Below are 23,573 nucleotides of genomic sequence, written 5' to 3'. Positions count from 1 at the left end.
AACACTCCTATCAGAATAGAAATGTTCAGGATTGATCAGTCATATTGATTATATTGATTTGCAGAACCCAAGAGGATGAGTGGAGCCAAACCATGCAAGCAAAATGTAATAAATGGTCCAACAATGTAACAGAGGCATCGGGTTTCATATTATTGTAGCTGAACAAAATAAATTGATTTATTGCAGATATTGACTTTAAATGAGTGTTTACAGTTTTTTGGCATTTCTTGAAAATCATTTTCACTGGGTACAGAGATGACAACAATGACTGAGCTTTTAACAGGGGAAGTTTATGTGAATAGATATCTCTGATAAAACTAAATATTCTCACACGTGTTACAATATTTAATGTCACCTAAATGTCACTTTTCTGCAGAAAAAATAGACAAAAATGAATTCTATCAACACAAACTATAAAAGAGGCTTTCAAGAAAAAACTAGATGGTCTAACAAAGTAACAAGCTTTTAATTTACTTGCAAGTTCCAACTGAGTGCTTGAAAGAAACATGGCTTCATATTAGGAAGTCATACATGACATCTCATTAAATGCATATAAAGATAAAGAAATATCAGTCTCGGAAAGATCAAGGATCAATCAAAGAGTGTTGCTGGTGATGTACATACACATTATTGGCGCCTGGCTAATATTTTGTTGGTCTGTTGGATCGGAACACATGGGGCAGCCTTTACTCCCCACGTGAATCAGTGAGCCTTGGCCACCCATGACCATGTTGCCGGTTCACCACTTGTACTTCCTTGGATATTTTTAGATTGATACTGACCACTGCAGACTGGGACCCCACAAGAGCTGCAGTTTTGGAGATGTTCTGACCGAGATGTCTAGCCATCACAATTTGGCCCATATCAAACTCCTTAAGCTTGCCCATTTTTCCTGGTTCTAACACATCAACTTTGAGGACATAATGCATTTGCTGCCTAATATTTCCCACCCACTAACAGCTGCAATGATGAAGAGATGATCAGTGTTATTTACTTCACCACTCATAATGTTATGCCTGGTTGATGTAACTAGTACAGTTAACTTGCTTTGCCAATCTGTCAGTGAAGCATGTAGAAAGCCAATCAGACATCCAGTTTCACTCTGAATAGGTACATTATCGAATGGCTTAATTGTAATGTAAATGTAACTGCAAATTCTTATTGAAATGTAAAATACGACATATCCACAGCTGAAGAGATGGCATGCTTTTAAAAAGCATGTACAAAGGAACAGTAATCCACCTTCATATAGCAGTAAACAAGTGTAAAAGAAGTGTTTAGGTGTAGTGCTCCTGAAGGAGAAAATGGTGAAATGCTGAAAAAATTCAGGAACCAAGAGCAGCTGAGCTCCTTTTAAAAATCATAGCCAGCTCTTGGTGTTCCTGCTGTTGCCAGTACAACTAGTGATGCATTTACCTCAATCACACTCTCTCTCAGTCTGTCTCCTCTCCCTGTCTTTGCCTCTGTCTATTCACTGGTTCGCTCGTTATATTGTAGTATGCAGATTAGGTGCATAAAATGACAAAAAAAAATGACTTGCTCTCAGAAATGCATCACAAGGGAAAGATTTCAGCGGCGTCGAGCCGTGCATTTTGCAAGACAATGGCACAACGGAGAGCAGCCAAATTATTTGAAATAAATGCAAATGCGGAGCAGCAGAGATGCCAGGAGAGAGGAGATCTGAAACGGATACCCAGAACTAATTACAGACAAATGCAAATGTCAAATCCAGCGTTTACAAGTGAGTCATTATGAGGAAAATCCTCTTTGCCGAGGACTGATGTGGTAAATATGGCTCATATCTGTTTTCGATGCAGCATATCATAAAGCAAAGCAATGCATCATGGGAAGGTTTAACAGAACGTGGGCGGTGAGGCTGCACTGGTCAGAAAAAGGTGCTGATGTCAGCATGGGGTCTGTGTACACCCTATTCATGCGGTTTCTGGTTTCATTTAAACAAATATTTTTAGAATACACTCCTATGCTTGTCCTTCCTTATTTTAAATTCATTTTGGGGCTAAAATTAATGTATGACCCAAACGTGAGTCAGTAATTATTGCCTAGTTAGTAGCAAGAAGGGTTAGATTAAAGATTTATGTTAGTGTATGATGTATTGCTAACATTATAAAATCATGACATGCTTTTTAAAGAAACAAGAGGTGACTTTAAATGAGGGTGACATAAAGGGGCCTTCTTTAAAGTGTCCCATATATATATATATATATATACCCTAAGTGTAAGAGTGATGCTATGTAAACTGGTGAAATAGAGCAATGCCTTTGATTCACCAAACAGATGTTAACATATTTCTATTATGATGTACGGAACATGGCACAACTGTAGTGCTAAACTACATAAATACATTATATTAGTCGCCCTGGTCTGCTGCAGCACAACAGGAGCTGGATGGAGTTGCTTTAGTCACCAGGAATTAATTAGTGAATGTGTTATGCCCAGGTTAAAAGGAGCGATGACAAATCACATAGAAATTCGACTGACATTGTGAAACACTGTTGAATGTACAATCATTAATATGAACTTGGAAGAAAGATTCATTAACTGGTTAAAAAAAATCAGATAATCTATACTGTTAGTGTGATTAGTTGGGGTTTACTTGGAGCTCTAACTGGCAGGAAAGTCAGCTTTTGTATGCTCTGCATATAAATGTTAAGGTAAAAGAAGATGGACAAACCAAAAAAACATCATAAAGATCAGGTTTACTGTAAGGCCATTTTTCACTTTTCAAGATAACATGACATCTCTGGTACAGGTTGCAGCAAATACTAAAACATTTAGGAGCTACTAGAAATAAGTGGACAAAGGAACATGGCTAAAGCCTGTTGGGCCTTTAATTGTAGTGCCTACCTGATATGAGCACATGACAAGATCAAGAAATGCCTAATGCATAATTAGGATGCATATCCTAAAGCCGTTACAACAGCATTGTAAATAATGATAATAAGATGCACATATAGTGTCATCAAAGATACCATTTAAACACAAGTTAATCATCATTCTCCTGTGTTCTGTTGTCATTTGTTGTGGACTGAGGCCTTTGCTACTGCCCACAAAGCCATCTGCAGAAAGGCTGCAGCATATGGTCAGTCCCACTCAGCTCAATGCTCAGCACTTACAGCAGGCTGGGAAGCCATCAGCACCATGGAGAGCTCCCTTTGTCAACGTCAACAGGACCAAAGTCAGTTAATGCCTCAGTGTGACTTCAGATCTCACATCTGCACAATAAAAACATGGTCATACACTTACAAAGTTGTAAAATAAATTGGTGGCTATGTCAACTATGGTAAAGTGTAGAGGAAACTTTAGCATCCAAACCCAACCTTATACCTTAAATCATGTCAATTGAAACAAAATCTAACAGAACAATATAGAGCACTGCTAATTCTAACTGATAAAAAAAAAGAATTCACCCTATTATCGAGAAAACCTAATGCTCAAACTCCAATAAAGCCACAGCCACACATAGCCAGGAGCCCAGGGAGCAAAACTGTCAGTTCGAAAAGATCGCAGCTGACCTCACATGTCTCAGAGGAGAAATGTGCTAGTCTCCTCAGTTGGTAGCTGTTGAATGAATGGTGAGAGCTGGCTGATGAGTGGGAAGTGCTAAGGAGAAAAAAGATAGGGTCATGTGCATATATTGGGTGCTTTGCTTCCATATCTTTTAATTTAAAGCCACAACACATAAAATGTAAAGTTATACGTGTAAATTATGCATGTAAAGTTAACAAACATTTCAAATTCATTCCTGCATATTAATTCACATGCTTATACTTTGCCCTTAAAGGCATACTTTTTTCTTTCTAAAGAAAAAGCACATGCATTTTAATAAGTAGCAATACTATTTGTACTGGGGTATACAATCATCTCATGTGAACCTTGTTGCCTAGTTACACAGACTGTCATGGTAAACAATCTCCCTGCTGCATTTCAGCTTTTCTTCATTCAATATTTCTTTAGATTTGTTTTTCCCACATTTTATCGATGCCTCGTGAAAATAACTTTGTAAAACTACTAAAAATAGTAGCCCATCCAGGTATCTCTGGGTATGCATTTCATACTATAATTTGGAACACACTCATTTTGATACACTCACATAATATTTAGGATCAATAGTAGGCAGTGTGTGGTGTAGCACATGTCATAAATGTCATCTTACTGATTAATGTCTAGAACCAAGAACTCTGTCCATTAAACGAAAGTAGACAGGCTTCAATATATTCCTTTATTAAGCTTCTATTGAGGATGTTACTGGTAGATTTTTTTTTTTAACCTCATAAATCACCATTCTTCGAAAATCAGTTCTGTCAGTACCATCGCATGCAAGTTTGCCCTACCAACTAGTATGAGTGGTCCACAGTTTTGCCATGCAGCCTTATTCATAACACTAATCTGATCCTATGTAGGGGTCAGACTAAACAATAGTGACCCTCTTGTTCCATCCCACAGGATTAGCGCTAAATTGCTTCCATGGCAGAGTGGATTTAATCACTTTGCTCTTTTCTCTGACCCTCACGCTAGGAAGATCTTTTAAAACTGCTTCTACATGTTTCTATAGCAACAGAGACTCTCACTTAACCTAGAAGGATTTTACAACTATATTACTCACAGGCGTAGTAATATAGTTACCAAAAGGTGATAATTGCAGTGTTTGTCATATTAGGAATCTCAACTGTGATATATCACTGTGTTTAGTGTCAGAAATCTGTGCACAAAAAATACACAGAAACAGTGAGCTGAGTAAAACTGACAACTGGTGGTTGTACCACTGAAAAGAAGAAATGAACAGAAATAAAAAAGGAAAAAGGAAAAGAAACAGGGTCAATTTGAGCTGGATTTTTTCAAGGCAAACTCCAGTCATTTGTACATGTGCTCACATTTATGTTAATTACAAATTAATTTAACATTATTACGAATGTAGAGTTTCTTGATATTTTGAATTACTGCCTCAAAGACAATCAAGAGATTACATTTGCATGGTTGTTAATTTAATATTAAATATCTATTTATTTACACATATATGACGGGGTTTTTTTTTTTTTATTTCAATTATTATTCAAATATATCTATGAATTCACCATATGGACAGTGTGTGGACACCTGACATGATTCGTATGTGCTTTCTGAACATCTTGATCTACATTTAGTTTCCATTCGGAGTTAGAATAACCTCCACTTCTCTGGGAAAATATTCAGATTTGCATCCCCTTATTTAAAAAAAGGGAAAATTTAATACTACCGCGTCCAAAAATGTATTGTGCAATTGTGTTACTCCATTCATATAGTGTATCTTTTATCTAGTTCTTATGTCTAATTAGATTTCGCCAACTGCATTAAATCAGTTATACTCATCACAGTAGCTTTTTTTCCCACTACCACTTTCTACCACTAGTTTCAGAATTAAAATATAAAAATAAAATCCTTGCACCGAGACACAGTACTTTTCATTGACCAGCACGGTGTGAAAGAGCACATTCATACATTGTGGGCTTTACGTCACTATTCAAACCCACTCAGAGGCTCTGTCCCAGCTACCAGCTGAGCTGTACTCATTTTCAGACACTACTAAAGCGGAGAGTTAAACTCCAGGGTCAATATAAGCCTGAAAAAAATCTCCAGACACTTGTGTTATAAGAAGAGCTTGTTGTCAGAGTTTCAAGAGCACATTTTACACATTGGTAAATTTTTACGGTATATAGTGTGATATGATACACAGATTTATTTTTTACCACTGACTTCAACAGATTTATTTACATAGGGTTAGCAATGTAGCCTACAAACGCATCGAAGATGGAAATGTACAGTAATGTGTATGGCTGGTAATTGCAGTGGCATGATTTTAGCTGATTAATTAGGATTGATTATATAAATTGATGTACAATTTTTGCTTTTGCAATAGAAAAGATGGCTAATTGACAACATTTATGAACCGCTGCTTATATAGTAAAAATGTAATAGCCCAAACATATACACGATATTTGCCTGAAACAGATATAATATATGGTTTCATAATTATAAAACCAATTTGCACTGAACATAACATAACATAAAACACAATACATAATTTTGAAGGGAGAGCCATAAATTTCTGCTCCTTCTACCTCCATGCAGGAAGTCCTTTCACTTATTAAAGCCTTTAAAACTAGTTCAGCTTTTATCTATGCCTCATATATGCTTACAAAGTTTAATCAGCATGGTTCACTCATTTTGAAATTGTAACTACGTGGCTAAAAACACATTCACACACGCTAATCGGTGGCGTACAACCATAAGTATGCATGTACACATTCACCTACACACATCTCTTGGAGCGCCTACTCCCTGCAGCATTACATTATTTCCACCCATCCTTCTTCACCTTGCACGCTCGAGCCGCTGGAGAGCATGTGTGAGGGTGAGAATATCACAGGAACAATATAACCGCAGCGGTGGCATCTCAGAGGCAGGTAGCAGCAGCTACCGGGAATCAAAAAGCGCTCAGTGACAGCCTGGTGGAAAAAGCACTCACTGTGCCGAGCAGTAACCTCCTCGATTAGCAAATCGCATTCTGCAGCTCACCTCTCTACCCATCATTGTGAGGATTCCTCTCGCAGGCTTGGGGAATTCATCAACTGGGCTACATGTATAAATTCATAAATATGAACCGAGTGGATTGTTATGTAGATTTCTTGGTTTTCAAAGCACAGCGGGCTGTAGGGATAGAAGGAATACTTTTCATATCAGCAACGAGTCTTTAATGATGTTAATTCCACTCTGTTCCACTCTGGGAAAAGCAACAGCTTTAACACTAAATGTTACACCACCTTCAAACTGAAGACTTCCATAAAGTAACCTAGACGTACGTCTCACATACATCACTTACATACATCACATACATATATACTGTATAGTTTATATAGCACGGTACTATAAATTGGTACGTTTTCTGAGTTATGTACAGTAATTTGTTAAATTGTTTTTTCAATTTTAATTTAAATTGCATTACCCCGTTCTATTCACCCTTCTTTAAGATTCCTGAGTGGGCTAGGCAACGTCTATAATTTTCTATATTTTCAAGTGACGATGGGGTCATTGGAACACATCTTTCGTAAATCGGTGAGTACCTTGGAAATTTTTTTATTCACTCCTTTTGATAAAGAGTTCCACATGCTCGGATAAATCCAATGCCGTCTCCTGCTCATTCGGAGTGTTAGTACATCACTTTTTGGATTGTTTTGTGGCTGTTTCCTGAATCAATTACATCACAGACTATCTCGCATTAAAAGCTTTTCAGTAAAATGTTTGACCTCCAATTATTCTAGCACAAGATCAGAGATAATGCTGGTTGGATCACTTTCTAACAGATAATAATTGTTTCCAAAGTCATTGATTCTGATTATTTGCAAATGAATTTCCGAAAGGCAGCTCTGTGTAAAACATCCGGCTTCAATAATAAAGAGCCAGGAATTAGGTGATAGCTCTGTGTAACCTGCTGTGCAAAAGTGTGACCGTAGCTGTTGACTCAGAGACAAGCACTGATATTAAAGTGTTAGTCACACTACAGGAGGGACACACACTCACATACACACACACTCACACACTGCAGATTAACTGCCCTCTCAACACTCCACCTTGTCTGTGCAAAGTTGCCAGAGTACACCAGACTCCAATAGACAAACACACAGAAGTCTCTCTCTCTATCATACACACACACACACACACACACACACACACACACACACACACACACACATACACACACACACACACACACACACACACACACCCATTCGCTGGTGCAGCTGGTTGACATCCCATGCCTTCGCATTCTGGCGCAGAGCTCAGCTGATAAGACAAAAATCAATGCTTTTCAATTTGGCCCCAGACAGACAGCCAGTGCTGCTGTGGCTCTTCACCTCTGTAACAGAGCTCTGAGGAGATTTAGACATCCAGATTTAGAAATGTGATCCAACATCCTCAACACATAGCTGCAATAAGCAAAATCTGTCTGCTTCCCCAAGTAATTGCAGAATTAGATTTCCCAGCAGATGTTTGCAAAAGATTTCAGTGTTGAATGTCTATCACAGAAAAAAAAACAATATGGAGGCTGTATGGAGATGAAGAGCAAAGTGGTTCTCAAGGCAACTGAATGCAAGCTTGAGCATATACACTTCTAGAGTTCAGTTTATGTCTTTATACTGCTTGAATTGCAATTGCAAATAACAATTTATGTGCTAAAACCTTACATACTACACTACACATCATTATTTGACTAAGTGGACAGCTGCAAAAGCTGAAAAACTCCAAATACCCCTCAATATAGTGTGTATTTAAATCCAGCCATATTTGCTTGCTAGATTGGTTGTATAGATTGGTTGTATAGATACACAAAATAAAAATGTGCTACAATAAGTTTTAATTATAGCAAACAAAATGAAGCCAAAATATGTCACAAAAACATTCAACATACTAAATATACAAGAATATAAACCTCAGAATAGCACAGTTTTTTCCTTACAGTGCTTTTCCTCTATACAGAGTGTTTTTCATGTCTTTAACTATGAACTTCAAAACAAATCTTTCTTTTTGAGGATTGTTTTTAGCCAGTAAATCCATGCAACTGGGTGCTGTTATGTTTTTCTCTATATCTTCACAGCAATGGTATTAATGAAGATTTATATGCTAAGAAAGAAAGAAAGAAAGAAAGAAAGAAAGAAAGAAAGAAAGAAAGAAAGAAAGAAAGAAAGAAAGAAAGAAAGAAAGAAAGAAAGAAAGAAAGAAAGAAAGCTGTGGACATTTTTTGGCTCATATACCAAAGTTTCTCAGTCTAATAAAGTCCTTTTCCCTTTATATTGGAACAGAGGTTCCAAGAAAGCCAGGAAGTGCTGACTGCACATTGACAAGTATGCCTTGGAAATGTTACATTGAAATTTCTGTCTTCTATCCTGACAAATGAATTAATGCTCTAAAATGAAGTTGCCCACAGACACCATGACTGATCCACAACCGATTTCTCAAATCCCAACTGAAGTTTAATTATTAAAAGTGGTATGACAGACCTTTCTGCCGATCGTCACTTAGTCTGAGTCAGAGGGCAAAAACTCACCATTCACTGTAAGGTGCACCCAGCTGCCATTGTGGAAGGTGTCGTACTGCTGCTCCAACATCAATACCTTGCACTCGTACCAGCCCTGATCATCTGAACGTACCCTCTCAATCCGTAGAGATGACTTCCCATGCAGGCTAGCTCTTCCTGAAAATGAAACACAGACACACGTGTTAGCTCGTACACACCAAGTCCTTTGTGTGGTTTGGTATGACACTTGGACTTTGACTCAGAATTACAGCTAAAAGATTATTTATTGAATCAAACGTGTCTTGTCTTAAAAACTTGAGACTTGGCTTAGATTTACAGCTTACATCTACTTGTTTTATCAAGTGGTTTAGACTTAGATTTTTGTAGGTTTTATCTGAGATGAACAGTTGGTTTCAAGTGTAGGCATCATAACATATTTTTCATACTAAATAGATACAGCAAGACCCTTGGTCTATATTTTTTTAGATATTCAAAGCACTCTCTGTAAAATGTTTTGGTTTTTTAGAGAGAAGCAGCCAAAACATTTTCTGATTACTGCAATTGGAAGTTGTCTTTATCAATTTAGACTAAGCAAACATACGGCAGAAATGTTAGTTGCAGGGAAAGTTCAGCTGCAAAAAAGAGAAGCCAATTTTTGGTGCGCTGCAGATCAATAAGGAAAAGCTGGAAAGGCGCCAGAGCTGCTCAAGAACAATGAAATGTCTTGGGACGCTTTTACAGCAGTGATAAAGAGGTGACAGAACCACAGGACCAACAGTGACACATGCTGTTGGTTAAAGATAGTTCTCAGGTACAGAGATTCTGGAGGTTTTATAGAGGTCAATACACTTAGCTCACAGTCTTCCTTCCTTTACTTTCAAACAACTTCTGTTATCAGTCTGCTTAGGTGACAAATTGATGTACATATGAGAATCAAGGCACAATTGAAATTTTATACCAGGACATTTTGGGGTACATTTTGTTTTTTGTTACAGCCATTACATTTGACCATTTTCTTTCAAATTTATAGATAACTTTAGTCAATGCTGCATCTTTTCATTCCTATGAAGAAAGCAAAACCATTACAGAAGTCCCCTCTCACAAATCTACAATCTCTGTGGTGACTGTTTCCCTTTCATAGGTTTTTGTACAGTAATTTCTTGTGCCAAAGCAGATGTATATCATGCCATCTGTTGAGCACAGATGTTCAGACACCAAAGAGACGTTGCTAAATGAATTATACAAAAGTTCGTCCTCCTTCGTTTTAAGGATAAACGCATCTTTTGTATCATGGCTATGTCGCTAAAACTGTCAAACAGAATTCTTAAGAATTATTTGCTTACAATACAACCGATTGTAGCAGATGAAAGAATGAGCCTTGTGGTAAACCAGACTGTTTAACATAAGAGGTTTTGATTTTTTGCTTTACAATGAACTCTCTAGTGGTTCAAATAAAGCAGCACTGTAAGTGACAATTTACTATAGATACAAAAGATGGACTATAGAGCCAAATACAGGAAATCAGAGACTGACACAAAATAAGGCCAAAACGCTTTATTCAGAAAGCACAACACACAGAAGGGGCTCTGTTCAAAAGCGCACTACGGGTCAAGTTTTGCAGAGTAGAGACGAAAGATTTGTGAGAACCAGCGTTATTATATAATTTTTGTTAAAAAATACCACTAAATATAAGTTTAAAAACATAATGCAAATGCGAAAGAATTTCTGGTGTTGCTGTTCTTTATAAAAAGCATTTAATAGAAGTTGACCTTTGTATGGCAATGTATCTTGTTTATATATAATTAGTAGTAGATGCGCTATACTTAAATTATATAGAAAGTGAGCAATAATTTGTGACCAATATTTTATATGTAGATTGATTTCTCGTCGCTAAACAATCTCTCAAGCGTGTTCTCTTTGCACCATTGCTTCATGAATATAATGTATCACAAAACTACAGAGACCGTGGCATGTCCTGAGAGGCACACAGAATATAGATAAACATGGCTGAGGTAGAGCTGCATCTGTATCATATTGAATTGCAAAGCATCATCCTTTTTATCATTGTATCATACTGCATTGTAATGGGATGAATAGTATTGCATTGCTTCAGTAGATGCTTCTTACAGTATGTATCTTTAATGTAGAATTTGGACAGTGGACTTCATTGACATTTAAAGGCTCTGGCATGGAGAAGTTGGATATATAATGATCTCAGATGTTGAACTATTTAATGAGTTGCTCAGTAGCTCCTGGTTCCGCAACGTCAACTGACTGTATTAGACTGTGGAAAGGACATTGCTCAATCACATACACGAGTGCTCATGGAAGTTCTTGGAAGTTTTCTCTGGAAGTTTTGTATTGTTTCTAGATTTATAATCACACTCTTGATATCAACCAAATGAGAATGGTTCCAATTTTGAGTCTAGTTTCTCTTAAGGTTTCTTCATCATACCATCTAAGGGAGTTTTTCCTCCCCGAGCTGCTCATCAGGGATGAACACACATCATTCTCTTTAATTCTTAAGTTCTGTAAATCTGCTTTGAGACAAAATCCACTGTGAAAAGCAATATAGAAATAAACTTGAACTTGAATTAAGTGTACCGTATCGTTGGTTATGCATCGAGATGCGATTTGCATCGGCCTCAATTATGGAGATGCACATCCTTAGCCTATAGACCATGTTGCAGCTGAAGCTCAGTGCTTAGTCAAGCTGCTGAGGCTTTAAAAATCTTAAGCCATTCAGCCATGTTTCAAATATTTTAATTGGTGCTGAGAAACTTTGTCAAATTCTGCAAAGATTCCAGGACTAGAGAAGAAAGTCTCTGCCAACTCATTACCATTCAGTGTGAACTTGAGCGCATATCCTTCTCCCCGTGACGTCTGATGAGAGTTTCTTTGCTTTCATAAATATAACAAGCTCTTAAATGATGTCCATGCTGTCTACGATCTATATCAGTGGTGTAATGTGTAATCTCGGTATGAGAGTAAAACATTATGCTTAATCTAAATGCTTCTGCTCTGATGAAGGTTGTTACTCCTCAGCCACCTGTCTGCAGCTCTGTGATGCTATTCCCTATTAATCAGGATGGATAAAACGGCCCTTTGAATTCGGCTTATCAACAAATTTATAATCTGCTGAAACAGGCTCTCTCTACCATTTTATTGAAGCAATGATCTAAGGAGAACGTCTCGTTTTCTGTGCAGTGTGTTTTTATTTTGTTCAACATAGTGGAACTGATGGGACACCATCAAAATCCATCAAAATCCATTGCATCTTGCGATTTATACAAATGATTGTGTACTTTGCTATAAAAAAAAAAACATTATCTCACTTCACTGATTGGTCAGAAACTCTGACAGCAGTGTTGGCCGTCATAGGTATATAGTCATGTGCTTGTTTGAATACTGTGTAATACTAAATAATGTTTTAGATCCTTGTTAATATTGCTTCTATATGTATTTGTATAAAACACCTTAAAATGCTTAAAAATACCACATTTGTTTTACTTTTTTTTTTCGTCATCTGCTAATTGTCACCAATTAGCTACCTCACGTAATATGTCAGTATACTACTCATACTGCATCACAAGGCAGCATGAACCACTTGGAATTTAAAGAGCTATACATCTTAAACATTGACAAGATCACAAATGCCCATGATTGGTTAGAGCCATTATGATTGGCAGGTTTAGGAGACTATACAATCTCTCCTACGTCAAGGGGCACAGGCAATTTTGCTTTCTGGGCCCCTAGCCATGATTACCTGTAGCATTGCTTTACTGTTTTATACTATGTATACTATTACATATAGATAGAATCCATCTATTAATTATTATCCCCAGCACTTGTGGTTAATTATATTTGTGTTTCATTTATATGGTTAAAATTGCTGATGTTTCGCTGTGATTTTTTTCTGCAATGAAATTCTGAGGTTTTGTTGTTTTGTTTTAAAACTTTGTCTATTGGCAAGTTGGTCGACTTTCACATTGTTTATCTACCTTACACACAATGCTGCCTGACCACCTGTTAATAGTAATGCCAGGGGGCTTTAGCCTTTACTTCATCTCTAAGGACAATGATGAGGCAGAACCTTCATTTGCCTTATTGTCTTACCTCCCTCTATACTGTATATATGCTCTCTAATCAAACAGGTCTGGGTCCAAATCTTTATCTTTCGCTAGCTTCACTGTCAATGCCATTACATTTTATCAAAGGAAAAGTATATTGAGGTGAAATACACCACGGGGAGAAGATAGCAGCATAGTGGTTAAGGCATTGGACCCCTGAGCATGGCCCTTAACCTATAAGTTGTATGAATGTGATAAAATGTAAGCTGCTCTGTAAAAGGGCGTCTGCCAAATATCATAAACAAACTGACAGAGAATTTCAACAAAAAAGCATTGCTTTGCCAATTACTTGGCAAAAAATTAGATGGGAAATTACTTTATTCTGTCATGATTGGCTTTATCATTATAACAATATAAAATGATTATAGAATTTCGTTTCAGTGTTTGCATACTTTATTACTGTACTCATAGTGTTAGAATGATCATAATAATAACAATCATAATAAAGCTGATTAGAGCAGTGCATAACAGAGAACAGAAAACTGTGTGTGTGTGTGTGTGTGTGTGTGTGTGTGTGTGTGTGTGTGTGTGTGTGTGTGTGTGTGTGTGTGTGTGTGTGTGTGTGTGTGTGAGAAGCTCACCGGCATACTCCGGGTCTACATGGGGAGGGTAGAACCGGAAGTTGATAAAGAAGGGGATGGGCACTCCGTACTTGAACCACTCCACCACGTAGGGCTGCCCGTTGAGCGGGTGGGACACGTCACATCCCAGAACCACGGTGTCCCCAGCACGGGCAGTCACAAACTGGGGCTCCTCTCTGACTCCGTAGGCACCTGCAGATCAAAATACACAAGGTTATTTTGCAAAGATTATGCCAAAATGTGTATTTCAGCAATGACAATCAAGGGTGGTACATCATATCAGAGGGTTTCAGACAAAAGACAAGCATTTTTTTACAACCGACCATGCAGTCAAGCAAAAGTCCTCCGGCACAATTTCAATAAATGTAATAGCTTGCTTCTAAGGAACTCTATGTTACTAATAAACAAGATACCTTATATTACACAGCATTCAATTTCACATCAATCATGTTTAAGTACACCAGGTATAGTGTACAATCTTTATATATACAGTACAAGCAAATATTTATGTTTTTATTCAAATTAAAACGCACATACTATCAGTAACGTTCATTTTGTATCAACAATGTCACATCTGAACAGAGGTGATTGAGCTTTCGCTGTGGCTGCTTTAAAGCTGTTGAATTTTTTTCTCCTTTTGTTTTTTTTTTTTGTTATTTTCTTTTGTGTTTCTCGACTGACACTTGGTTGTGAATGCTCTATTGTTTTAATTGGTACTTATCATTGTAAAGCACTTCGATAAGGTCTCGCTATAAAAGGTGCTATATAAATAAACTTTTGATTGATTTATTGATTGTGTCTAATCACTGATTAATTCATATTCATATCCAAACAATACTATATTGTGTGTTTTGAGCTCTGGACTTGGACACGATAATAACGAGGAATATTCAATGCTCTATTTGGTGAATTCTCCTTAATGGAACAGTAATAGTGTTAGTTCCTCTATATAACTCTTTGTATTTTAGTGATCTGACTGAGCAAGCACTCCAATGTGTGACAACTGTCACTGAAAAACCTGTGAAAGAGAAGTGTTATTATAGTATCAATTATAAAAGCTAATCCCACACTACAACACAAATACACAGGGACTCCTTCCAAAATAAAACTCTTTATACAATATGAAGAATTATATATTTCTTTTGTTAAATAGCAGAATATTCAAAAATATATTTAATATTTGGATCTCTGCCACACCAAAAAGCTGTTACTATAGAGATATTTTTTTTATTTATATGATTGCAGGATTTAAAAAATTGTCAGTGATGTTCATTGCTGAAAAGGAGCAATCACAGAGAAAAAAAGTATGAATTAGCTGGCTTCATGCAAGTCAACACCTGACACTACTGCAGTTTCATTAGCGAGTTCTTCAAATCCTGCAGAGATATGAATCAATGATACAGACATAGATAAATAAAGTCTCCTCTAACTGGAGTGTAGGCTGCTAAAAGCATACGCCTCACTCCTTGCAGAAATGTGGCTCACCTTGGCTAGAGGTCACTGTTAAATCAAATACTGACTGATTTAATTACCACTGCATATTCGAAAGCTACAGAAGATCCATAGCGTTACCAAATAACCTCAGTGTGCAGGACTGCATTGGGTTAAAAACAGCACGTTTAATGTGTGGTAAAGAAACAAATTAAACGGTAAGCCAGGGTTGCCTTTTTTTTAGAAATTTCATTTCCATATTGAGCCACAGCACATTTCAAAGCTGTGAAGTCAAAAGATGAGGCTCACTGTTATGATTAGTTATTCTCAATTGCTCATGCTCTCTTCTTCTTTTTGACTCTCTCTCTCTCTCTCTCTCTCTCTCTCTCTCTCTCTCTCTCTCTCTCTCTCTCTCTCTCTCTCTCTCTCGCTCCATCCATCCCTGGTAATGATGTGGTGATGAAAAGAGTCACGTTGCTAGAGCATCCCTGTGCATATACCCCAGACTCTCCTGCATCCAGTGCCTACTGCAGCACCACCTGCTGATTGGCTGGCAATGACATCACCAGTGAGCAAAACAAGCCATGGAAGGTATGACTTCACTGTACACACAGATGAGAGCAACAACCGGTTAACAAGTTCCTCTCGATGCTCCTCCAGGACTGTTCTCGTTTACGATGAAAGACACAAGGGAGCCGAACCGCTCGATCGCAAAGAGCGAGAGAAAAGATGATAAAAGAAAAAAGAGATGTGTATGCACTAGAAAATCCTACAGATGTGGCTTAAACTCTCAGCATGACATAAAGATTATAAACCTTCATTTTTAATTTTCTATAATGAGCTTCCCAACAGGAAATGTCATAATCAATTCACCATTAAAAACTGGAATAGCGACCATCTACATACACTATTTGAACAAAAGTTTGCAGACACCTGAAGATTAGATTCGCATTTGCATTTTGAACATCCCATTCCACATTTGCTCTTATAATAACCTCCCCTCTTCTGGGAATATGTTCCAATAGATTTTGGGGATTTGATCTCAAACAGCCACAACGGCATTGGTAAAGTCAGGTACTGATGCAGGAATAGTAAGGAGGTCTGGAGTGCTGTTAGCTTTCCAGTTCATCCCAAAGGTGTTCAGTAGGGTTGAGGTCAGAGCTCTATTGGAGGCCACTTATGATCTTCCACTCGAGCTAATGTAAACCATATCTTAATGGAGCTGGCTTTATGCACAGGGCCATTGTCATGCTGGAACAGTTTTGGGTCTCCTAGTTCACATGAAGAGGAAATGTTATGCTTTGCACCCAAAAAACATTCAAGACAATTGTGTAATTCCAACTTTGTGGTAACAGTTTGGAAAGAACCACATTTGGCTACTTTGTCAAGTATTCATTGTGTCTGAAGTTTTTCATTGACACATACCTACAATGAAGAGAACATGCAGTGAATAGTCTACTATTGCAAGGCTCGATCAGCTAAGTTCAACAGAAAGAATAATAAAGCTACTTCAATTAGTGTTAATCAAATTTTAAAAGAAGAGACACATAAAAATGTATAATACCAATTAATAGATGAACTCAAATAGTTATATTTTTTTAAAGAATTTAGTTTTCCGTCTTTTACATTTTAGATTTAAACCACTGAAGGTTGTATATATTATGGTATTAATCTGTGCCTGTATTTCTGGATTTGCACTTATTGGATTTTCCTCTGATGTCCTTGTTTGCATGTGATCTGACCCTTGCTCTGTATTTTATGTTGATCCGGGGAAAATCCCAAGTAAAGACCAGGAGCTTGGCTTGTTTTCAGTCCTGCACTACTGATGATAATGTATGCTGTCTAACCCCTGATTAAATCAAATCCTGGTACTGTAAATCAAACATATTAAAGTATAACAGTAAAAACTCCAAAGCACAGGCTACTCTCTGCTTACTCTCTGCATTTCCACTCCTGATGATTTCCCTGTAAATATGCATCCCCTTCCAAATAGTTTCCCTGGAAAAGAAAAAATGCTACCTCTCCTCACTTCTATAAACAACCATAGATTAGTTTGTAGTAACAACCACAGAGTGAGATGTTAAGGGTTGATGGACCTTTAATTGCAATTGAGGATTTGCACCAGTGTGTAACTCATCTGCATCAGGCTGACAGCCTCCATGTAACCCGCTGCCACCTCTAATGCACATTTACAAAGGATATATTGGTCCTGACAGTCTGTTCAATTGTGTTGTTAAAGCATTTTCATTCAAATAATCACCCACTGCCTCAGTTGAGCTACTACTTGCACTGGATTTTGTCTTAAACAGCTTTCCATAGCTTTTCATAGCTATCAAAATAACAATGTTTTATTTGCATTTGGGCTCTCAGATTAATATATCAATTTCTTTAAAATTGGGTGATTACCATTGAACTAGAAATGCTAAAAAATGACATTCTTCACCTTAAAATTCTTTTGAAGTACTTCTATTAAGGCAAACAACAGTTACAAAGAAAAGTGGGTCTTCTGAGAGCCTCTTGCCCTCATGCACATGCTGACATTAGGAGCAGATGGCTGAGGATGGATCAGCAATCTCTCAGACCACTGAGGCACAGCAGCAAACGATATGTATAGGATATCAACATACAGCACTGCTCCATAAGGGGTTTGGCTGAGAGCACATCCGGAGAGCATGCTGGATTATGTGTTTGTGGACTTTCTTGTGAGCCAGCTTCAGAAAATATCTGAAGATGGCTCACAAGAAAGTCCACAAACATTTTGCTGAAGACAACCTGTCCAAGAGAATGAACTGAAACCATGCCGTATGATCTGATGAGACTAAGATAAACTTGTCTATCTAAATAGTGTCCAGCATGTGTGGTGATGCCCTGATAAAGAGTACCAAGAAAACTGTGGTTTGCCTACAATCAAGCATGGTGGTGGTAGCACCATGGTCTGCAGTTTATTGAGGGAAACAAGGATTCCTACATGTACTGTGACATTCTGAAGCAGAACATGATGCCCTTCATTCAGAGAAAGTGCTAACTGGCAGTTTTCCAACTGCCTTGTTGAGGAAGCTAAAGGTGATGATGTAACCAAGTATGTCTCCAAACCTGAACCCTTGAGTGGGGCATCCGCAAACGTGCCAAGAGTCTAACATCCAGCAGCCCCATTATGTCATTATGGAGGAGTAGAAGAGGATCCCAGCAACAACCTGTGAGGTACTGTATGCACATATATATATATATATATATATATATATATATATATATATATATATATATATATAAAACTGAATTATAAATAAAGTTTCCAGACTTGGCGCATCAGTAAATCTAATGTTTAGTTTTTTTTATATCTGTCTAAAAAAAAAGAGGTAAATAAATGTGTGTTGTGTTCTTCTTCTTCTTTCGGCTGCTCCCATTAGGGGTCGCCACAGCAGATCATCCGTCTCCATACCACCCTGTCCTCTATATCTGCCTCTTTTACACCAACTACCTGCATGTCTTCCCTCACCACATCCATGAACCTCCTCCTTGGCCTTCCTCTTTTCCTCCTACCTGGTGGCTCCATCTTCAGCATTTTTCTACCAATATAATTCATGTCCCTTCTCTGCACATGTCCAAACCATCTCAATCTCGCCTCCCTCACCTTGTCACCAAATCATCCTACATGTGCTGTCCCTCTAATAAACTCATTTCTAATCTTGTCCATCCTCGTCACTCCCAACGAAAACCTCAACATCTTCAGCTCTGCTACCTCCAGCTCCACCTCCTGTTTTTTACTCAATGCCACTGTCTCTAATCCATACAACATCGCAGGTCTCACCACAGTCCTATAAACTTTCCCTTTCATTCTTGCAGATACTCTTCTATCACAAATCACTCCTGTCACTCTTCTCCACCCACTCCACCCTGCCTGCACTCTTTTCTTTACTTCCCTAACACACTCTCCATTACTTTGCACTGTTGACCCCAGGTACCTGAACTCCTCCACCTTCTCCACCTCTTCTCCCTGCAACCGCATCACTCCACTGCCCTCTTTCTCATTCACACACATGTACTCTGTCTTACTCCTACTGACTTTCATTCCCCTTCTCTCCAGCGCATATCTCCACCTCTCCAGGCTCTTCTCAACCTGCTCTCTACTCTCACCACAAATCACAATATCATCTGCAAATATCATAGTCCAGGGAGACTCCTGTCTGACCTCGTCCGTCAACCTGTCCATCACCACTGCAAACAGGAAAGGGCTCAGGGCCGATCCTTGATGCAGTCCAACCTTCACCCTGAACCAGTCTGTCGTACCTACTGCACACTTTACTGCCGTCACACTGTCCTCATACATGTCCTGCACCACCCTCACATACTTCTCTGACACACCTGACTTCCTCATACAATACCACAACTCCTCTCTCGGCACCCTGTCGTACGCTTTCTCTAAATCCACAAATACACAATGCAGCTCCTTCTGTCCTTCTCTATACTTCTCCATCAACATCCTCAAAGCAAATAAGGCATCTGTGGTGCTCTTCCTCGGCATGAAACCATACTGTTGCTCACAGATGGTCACCTCTTCTCTCAGCCTGGCTTCCACTACTCTTTCCCATAACTTCATGGTGTGACTGATCAACTTAATTCCCCTGTAGTTACTGCAGGTCTGCACATCTCCCTTATGCTTAAAGATCGGTACCAGCACACTCCTTCTCCATTCCTCAGGCATCCTCTCCCCTTCCAGAATCCTGTTAAACAATCTGGTTAAAAACTCCACTGCCATCTCTCCTAAACATCTCCACGCTTCTACCGGTATGTCATCTGGTCCAACCGACTTTCCATTCTTCATCCTCTTGATCGCTGCTCTCACTTCCTCCTTACTAATCCTATCTACATCCTGCTTCACCAACTCCACATCCTCCAACCTTCTCTCTCTCTGATTTTCCTCATTCATCAGCTGCTCAAAATACTCCCTCCATCTTCTCAACACACTCTCCTCACTAGTCAACACATTTCCCTCTCCATCCTTTATTGCTCTAACTTGCAGTACATCCTTCCCAGCTCGGTCCCTCTGCTTGGCCAATCGGTATAAATCCTTTTCTCCTTCCTTAGTGTCCAACCTCTTATACAGTTCCTCATATGCCTTTTCCTTGGCTTTCGCCACATCCCTTTTAACCTGCTGCCGCATCTCCTTGTACTCCTGCCTACTCTTCTCATCACTCTGTCGATCCCACTTCTGTTTTGCCAATCTCTTTCCCCTAATGCTCTCCTGCACTTCCTCATTCCACCACCACGTCTCCTTGTCTTGCTTTCTATTTCCAGATGTCACACCAAGTACTTTTCTAGCTGCCTCCCTCATCACTCCTGCAGTAGTTGCCCAATCATCCGGCACCTCTTCACCACCACCAAGCCCCTGTCTGACCTCTTCCCTGAACCTCACACTACACTCTTCCTCCTTCAGTTTCCACCATCTTATTCTTCTTTTAAACCTTACTTTCCTCCTCTTCTTTTTCGCCTCCAAAACCATCCTACAGACCACCATCCGATGCTGTCTAGCTACACTGTCCCCCGCCAACACCTTACAGTCTCCAATCTCCTTCAGGTTGCATCTCCTACACAGAAGATAATCCACCTGTGTGCACCTTCCTCCACTCTTATACGTCACCCTATGATCCTCCTTCTTCTTAAAATACGTGTTCACCACTGCCATTTCCATCCTTTTAGCAAAATCTACCACCATCTGCCCTTCTACATTCCTCTCCTTAAAACCATACCTACCCATCACCTCCTCATCACCTCTGTTCCCTTCACCTACACGCCCATTAATGCATGCCCCAATCACCAATCGTTCTTTCCTAGGTACACCATCTACCACTTCATCTAATTCACTCCAGAATCTTTCTTTCTCCTCCATCTCACAGCCAACTTGTGGAGCATAGGCACTGATGACATTTATCATCATCCCTTCAACTTCCACCTTCACGATCATCACCCTATCAGAAACTCTCTTCACCTCCACTACACTCTTACTGTACGCTTCCTTCAGAATCACCCCTACACCATTTCTCTTCCCATCCACACCATGATAAAACAGTTTAAACCCACCTCCAATGTTCCTGGCCTTACTCCCTTTCCACTTGGTCTCCTGAACACACAACACATCTACCTTTCTCCTCTCCATCATATCAGCTATCTCTCTCCCTTTACCCGTCATAGTACCAACATTTAAAGTACCAACCCGAACCTCTACTCTCCTACACTGCTCCTTTTCCTGCCGTCTCTGTAGACGCCTTCCTCCTCTCCTTCTCCTCCTTCGGCCAACAGTAGCCCAATTTCCACCGGTACCCTGTCGGCTAACGATACCTGTGGCGGTCGTTGTTAACCCGGGCCTCGACCGATCCGGTATGAAATTCTCATTTGTGATCCGCATATTTGATTTGGCACATGTTTTACGCTGGATGCCCTTCCTAACGCAACCCTCCCCATTTACCCGGGCTTGGGACCGGCACTAAGAGTACACTGGCTTGTGCCCCCCTAATGGCTGGGTTCTGTTGTGTTGAAGGTTTTAATTTCATATTTATTTATTTCATTTCATTTTTGTAATGGTCAAACAGAAACGTGCGCTGCAATAATCACACATTAATAAAATTAACTTAAATATTAAATATTAATTTGCGTTAACCCATTATTTACACGTTTTTATATAAATATGTTTTAGTGCCTTATTATCTTGTGAATAGTTGTAGCTTTAGCTGTTACAATGTAACTTATAACTTTCATTCGCCAGGACACAGGCGACGGTTTTCCAATTTACTGCAGTCTGAGCCCTCTGCATTCTCAGCTTTCTTTTCTCAGAAGAGGAACCCGATGTGGCCTTCTGTATTTTAAGCCCGTCCAGCTCAAGATTTAATGTGTTGGGTATGATGCGGTACTTTTCTGCTCATTATGGTGGTTAAGAAAGTTTCTCTCTGCTATATGTTCTGTTTATGTTTTTTTTTTTTTTTTTTTTTTTACCATCCTGTGGTAGAGACAGTTGAGACAATCCGTGGAGATTAATGAGGTTTGAAATATTAAAACCAGCCTTTCTGGCACTCACAAAAATAACAGTCATAGTCATCACATGTCACTCTGATGTTTGAGGTAAACACTGAACTGAAGCTCTGTACATCTATATCTGCATGACTGGCTGATAATAATTGCATGAATGAGCACACAGGTTAATGTTCCAAATAAAGTGTACAGAAGGTTTACGTAAATATTTCTTGGCAAAAAATAGTAACAGAGCCTACTATATTAATCCTCTCTATTCAACACAGCACCTAATCCACTTCTTGTGATTTAGCTTTGTGTAATGTTTGGAATAAGTGAGAGCAATTGTTTAAGTAACTAATGTATGTATAAACTGTGACATGACAGAATGCTACATCAAAAAAAGACTTCCCCCTAATTTCAGATTTTTTTTGTAACCTTGAAGAAAATGATACAGTTGATTATGACATTCTGTGCAAAAGATTTAAGTCCTGCAAACAAACATCTCGATACATCCAATTCAATTCGATAAAAAAAGCCAGCTCTACTTTTCCTATAAAACTGCAAAAATGAAGTATTTCAATATAATGCATAATGACATCAGCTCGCTCCAGAGATTTCCAGTGGGGATTAAGACAGCTCTGTCAAAAGTCTGACTATGGTTTAAGGTCTTTCAACAATTTATGCATTGTTGGAGGATCCAACCAAACCTTGGTAGAGACAGCCAGATTTTCATTTAAATTCTCCTGGAGTAATCTAACATCATCGCAGATCATCAGACCATATTTAACAGCAGGGAAGCGCTGCCAAAAGCTTTCTTTTTTTCTCCTATTACATATCATGTTAGGAGTGCAACCCAATAATATAATACTGTTCACTGTTTACAATCAGTTTTAGTAGAGGTCAAAAAAACAACTATTAATGTTGAACAGATTGTTGACCCAGTTTACACCAGAACATTTTTTACTTTTTATGTAATATATATCTGGAATTGACACTAACATCTAAGGGAGTTTTTCCTTGCCACAGTCGCCACGGCTTGCTCATCAGGGACAAATTCACACCATTCACCTTAACTGTTGATTTGTGTAAAGCTGCTTTGAGACAATGTCTGTTGTGAAAAGCGCTATACAAATAAACTTGACTTGACTTGACTAACCCCACAACCATGCATATATATACTGTGTATATATATATATATATATATATATATATATATATATATATATATATATATATATATATATGACAAATTGAATTGTGATTCAGGAGAAAATCTTGTTCCTGGTGTGTAATCTATTCGACACATATTCATATCATATGACAGAGGCAATTCTCTTTCCAATATCCGGCAGCTGT

At 38.6% G+C, this 23,573-nt stretch overlaps 1 protein-coding gene across 5 annotated transcripts in view; it reads right to left on the bottom strand.

Moving 5' to 3' along the window:
• The window catches only part of igsf9bb (immunoglobulin superfamily, member 9Bb), a 104,618-nt gene that overhangs the window by 63,451 nt on the left and 17,594 nt on the right, over positions 1 to 23,573 (bottom strand). For all 5 annotated transcript variants that reach the window (XR_014537268.1, XR_014537269.1, XR_014537270.1 and 2 more), the window contains exons 2-3: positions 13,782 to 13,973; positions 9,101 to 9,247 (exon numbers count right to left, since the gene is read on the bottom strand). Coding sequence is in view for 2 of the 5 variants with exons in the window: in XM_083564826.1 (XP_083420952.1) it covers positions 9,101 to 9,247; positions 13,782 to 13,973 (339 nt within the window). In the remaining 3 variants the exon portion in view is untranslated. The remainder of the gene's footprint in view (positions 1 to 9,100; positions 9,248 to 13,781; positions 13,974 to 23,573) is intronic.

Source organism: Silurus aristotelis (assembly GCF_946808225.1).
Source record: "Silurus aristotelis genome assembly, chromosome: 16".
NCBI classification, from domain to species: Eukaryota; Metazoa; Chordata; class Actinopteri; order Siluriformes; family Siluridae; genus Silurus; species Silurus aristotelis.
The sequence above is the reverse complement of the archived record's forward strand: the minus strand, read 5'-3'. Positions and strand labels throughout refer to the sequence as shown.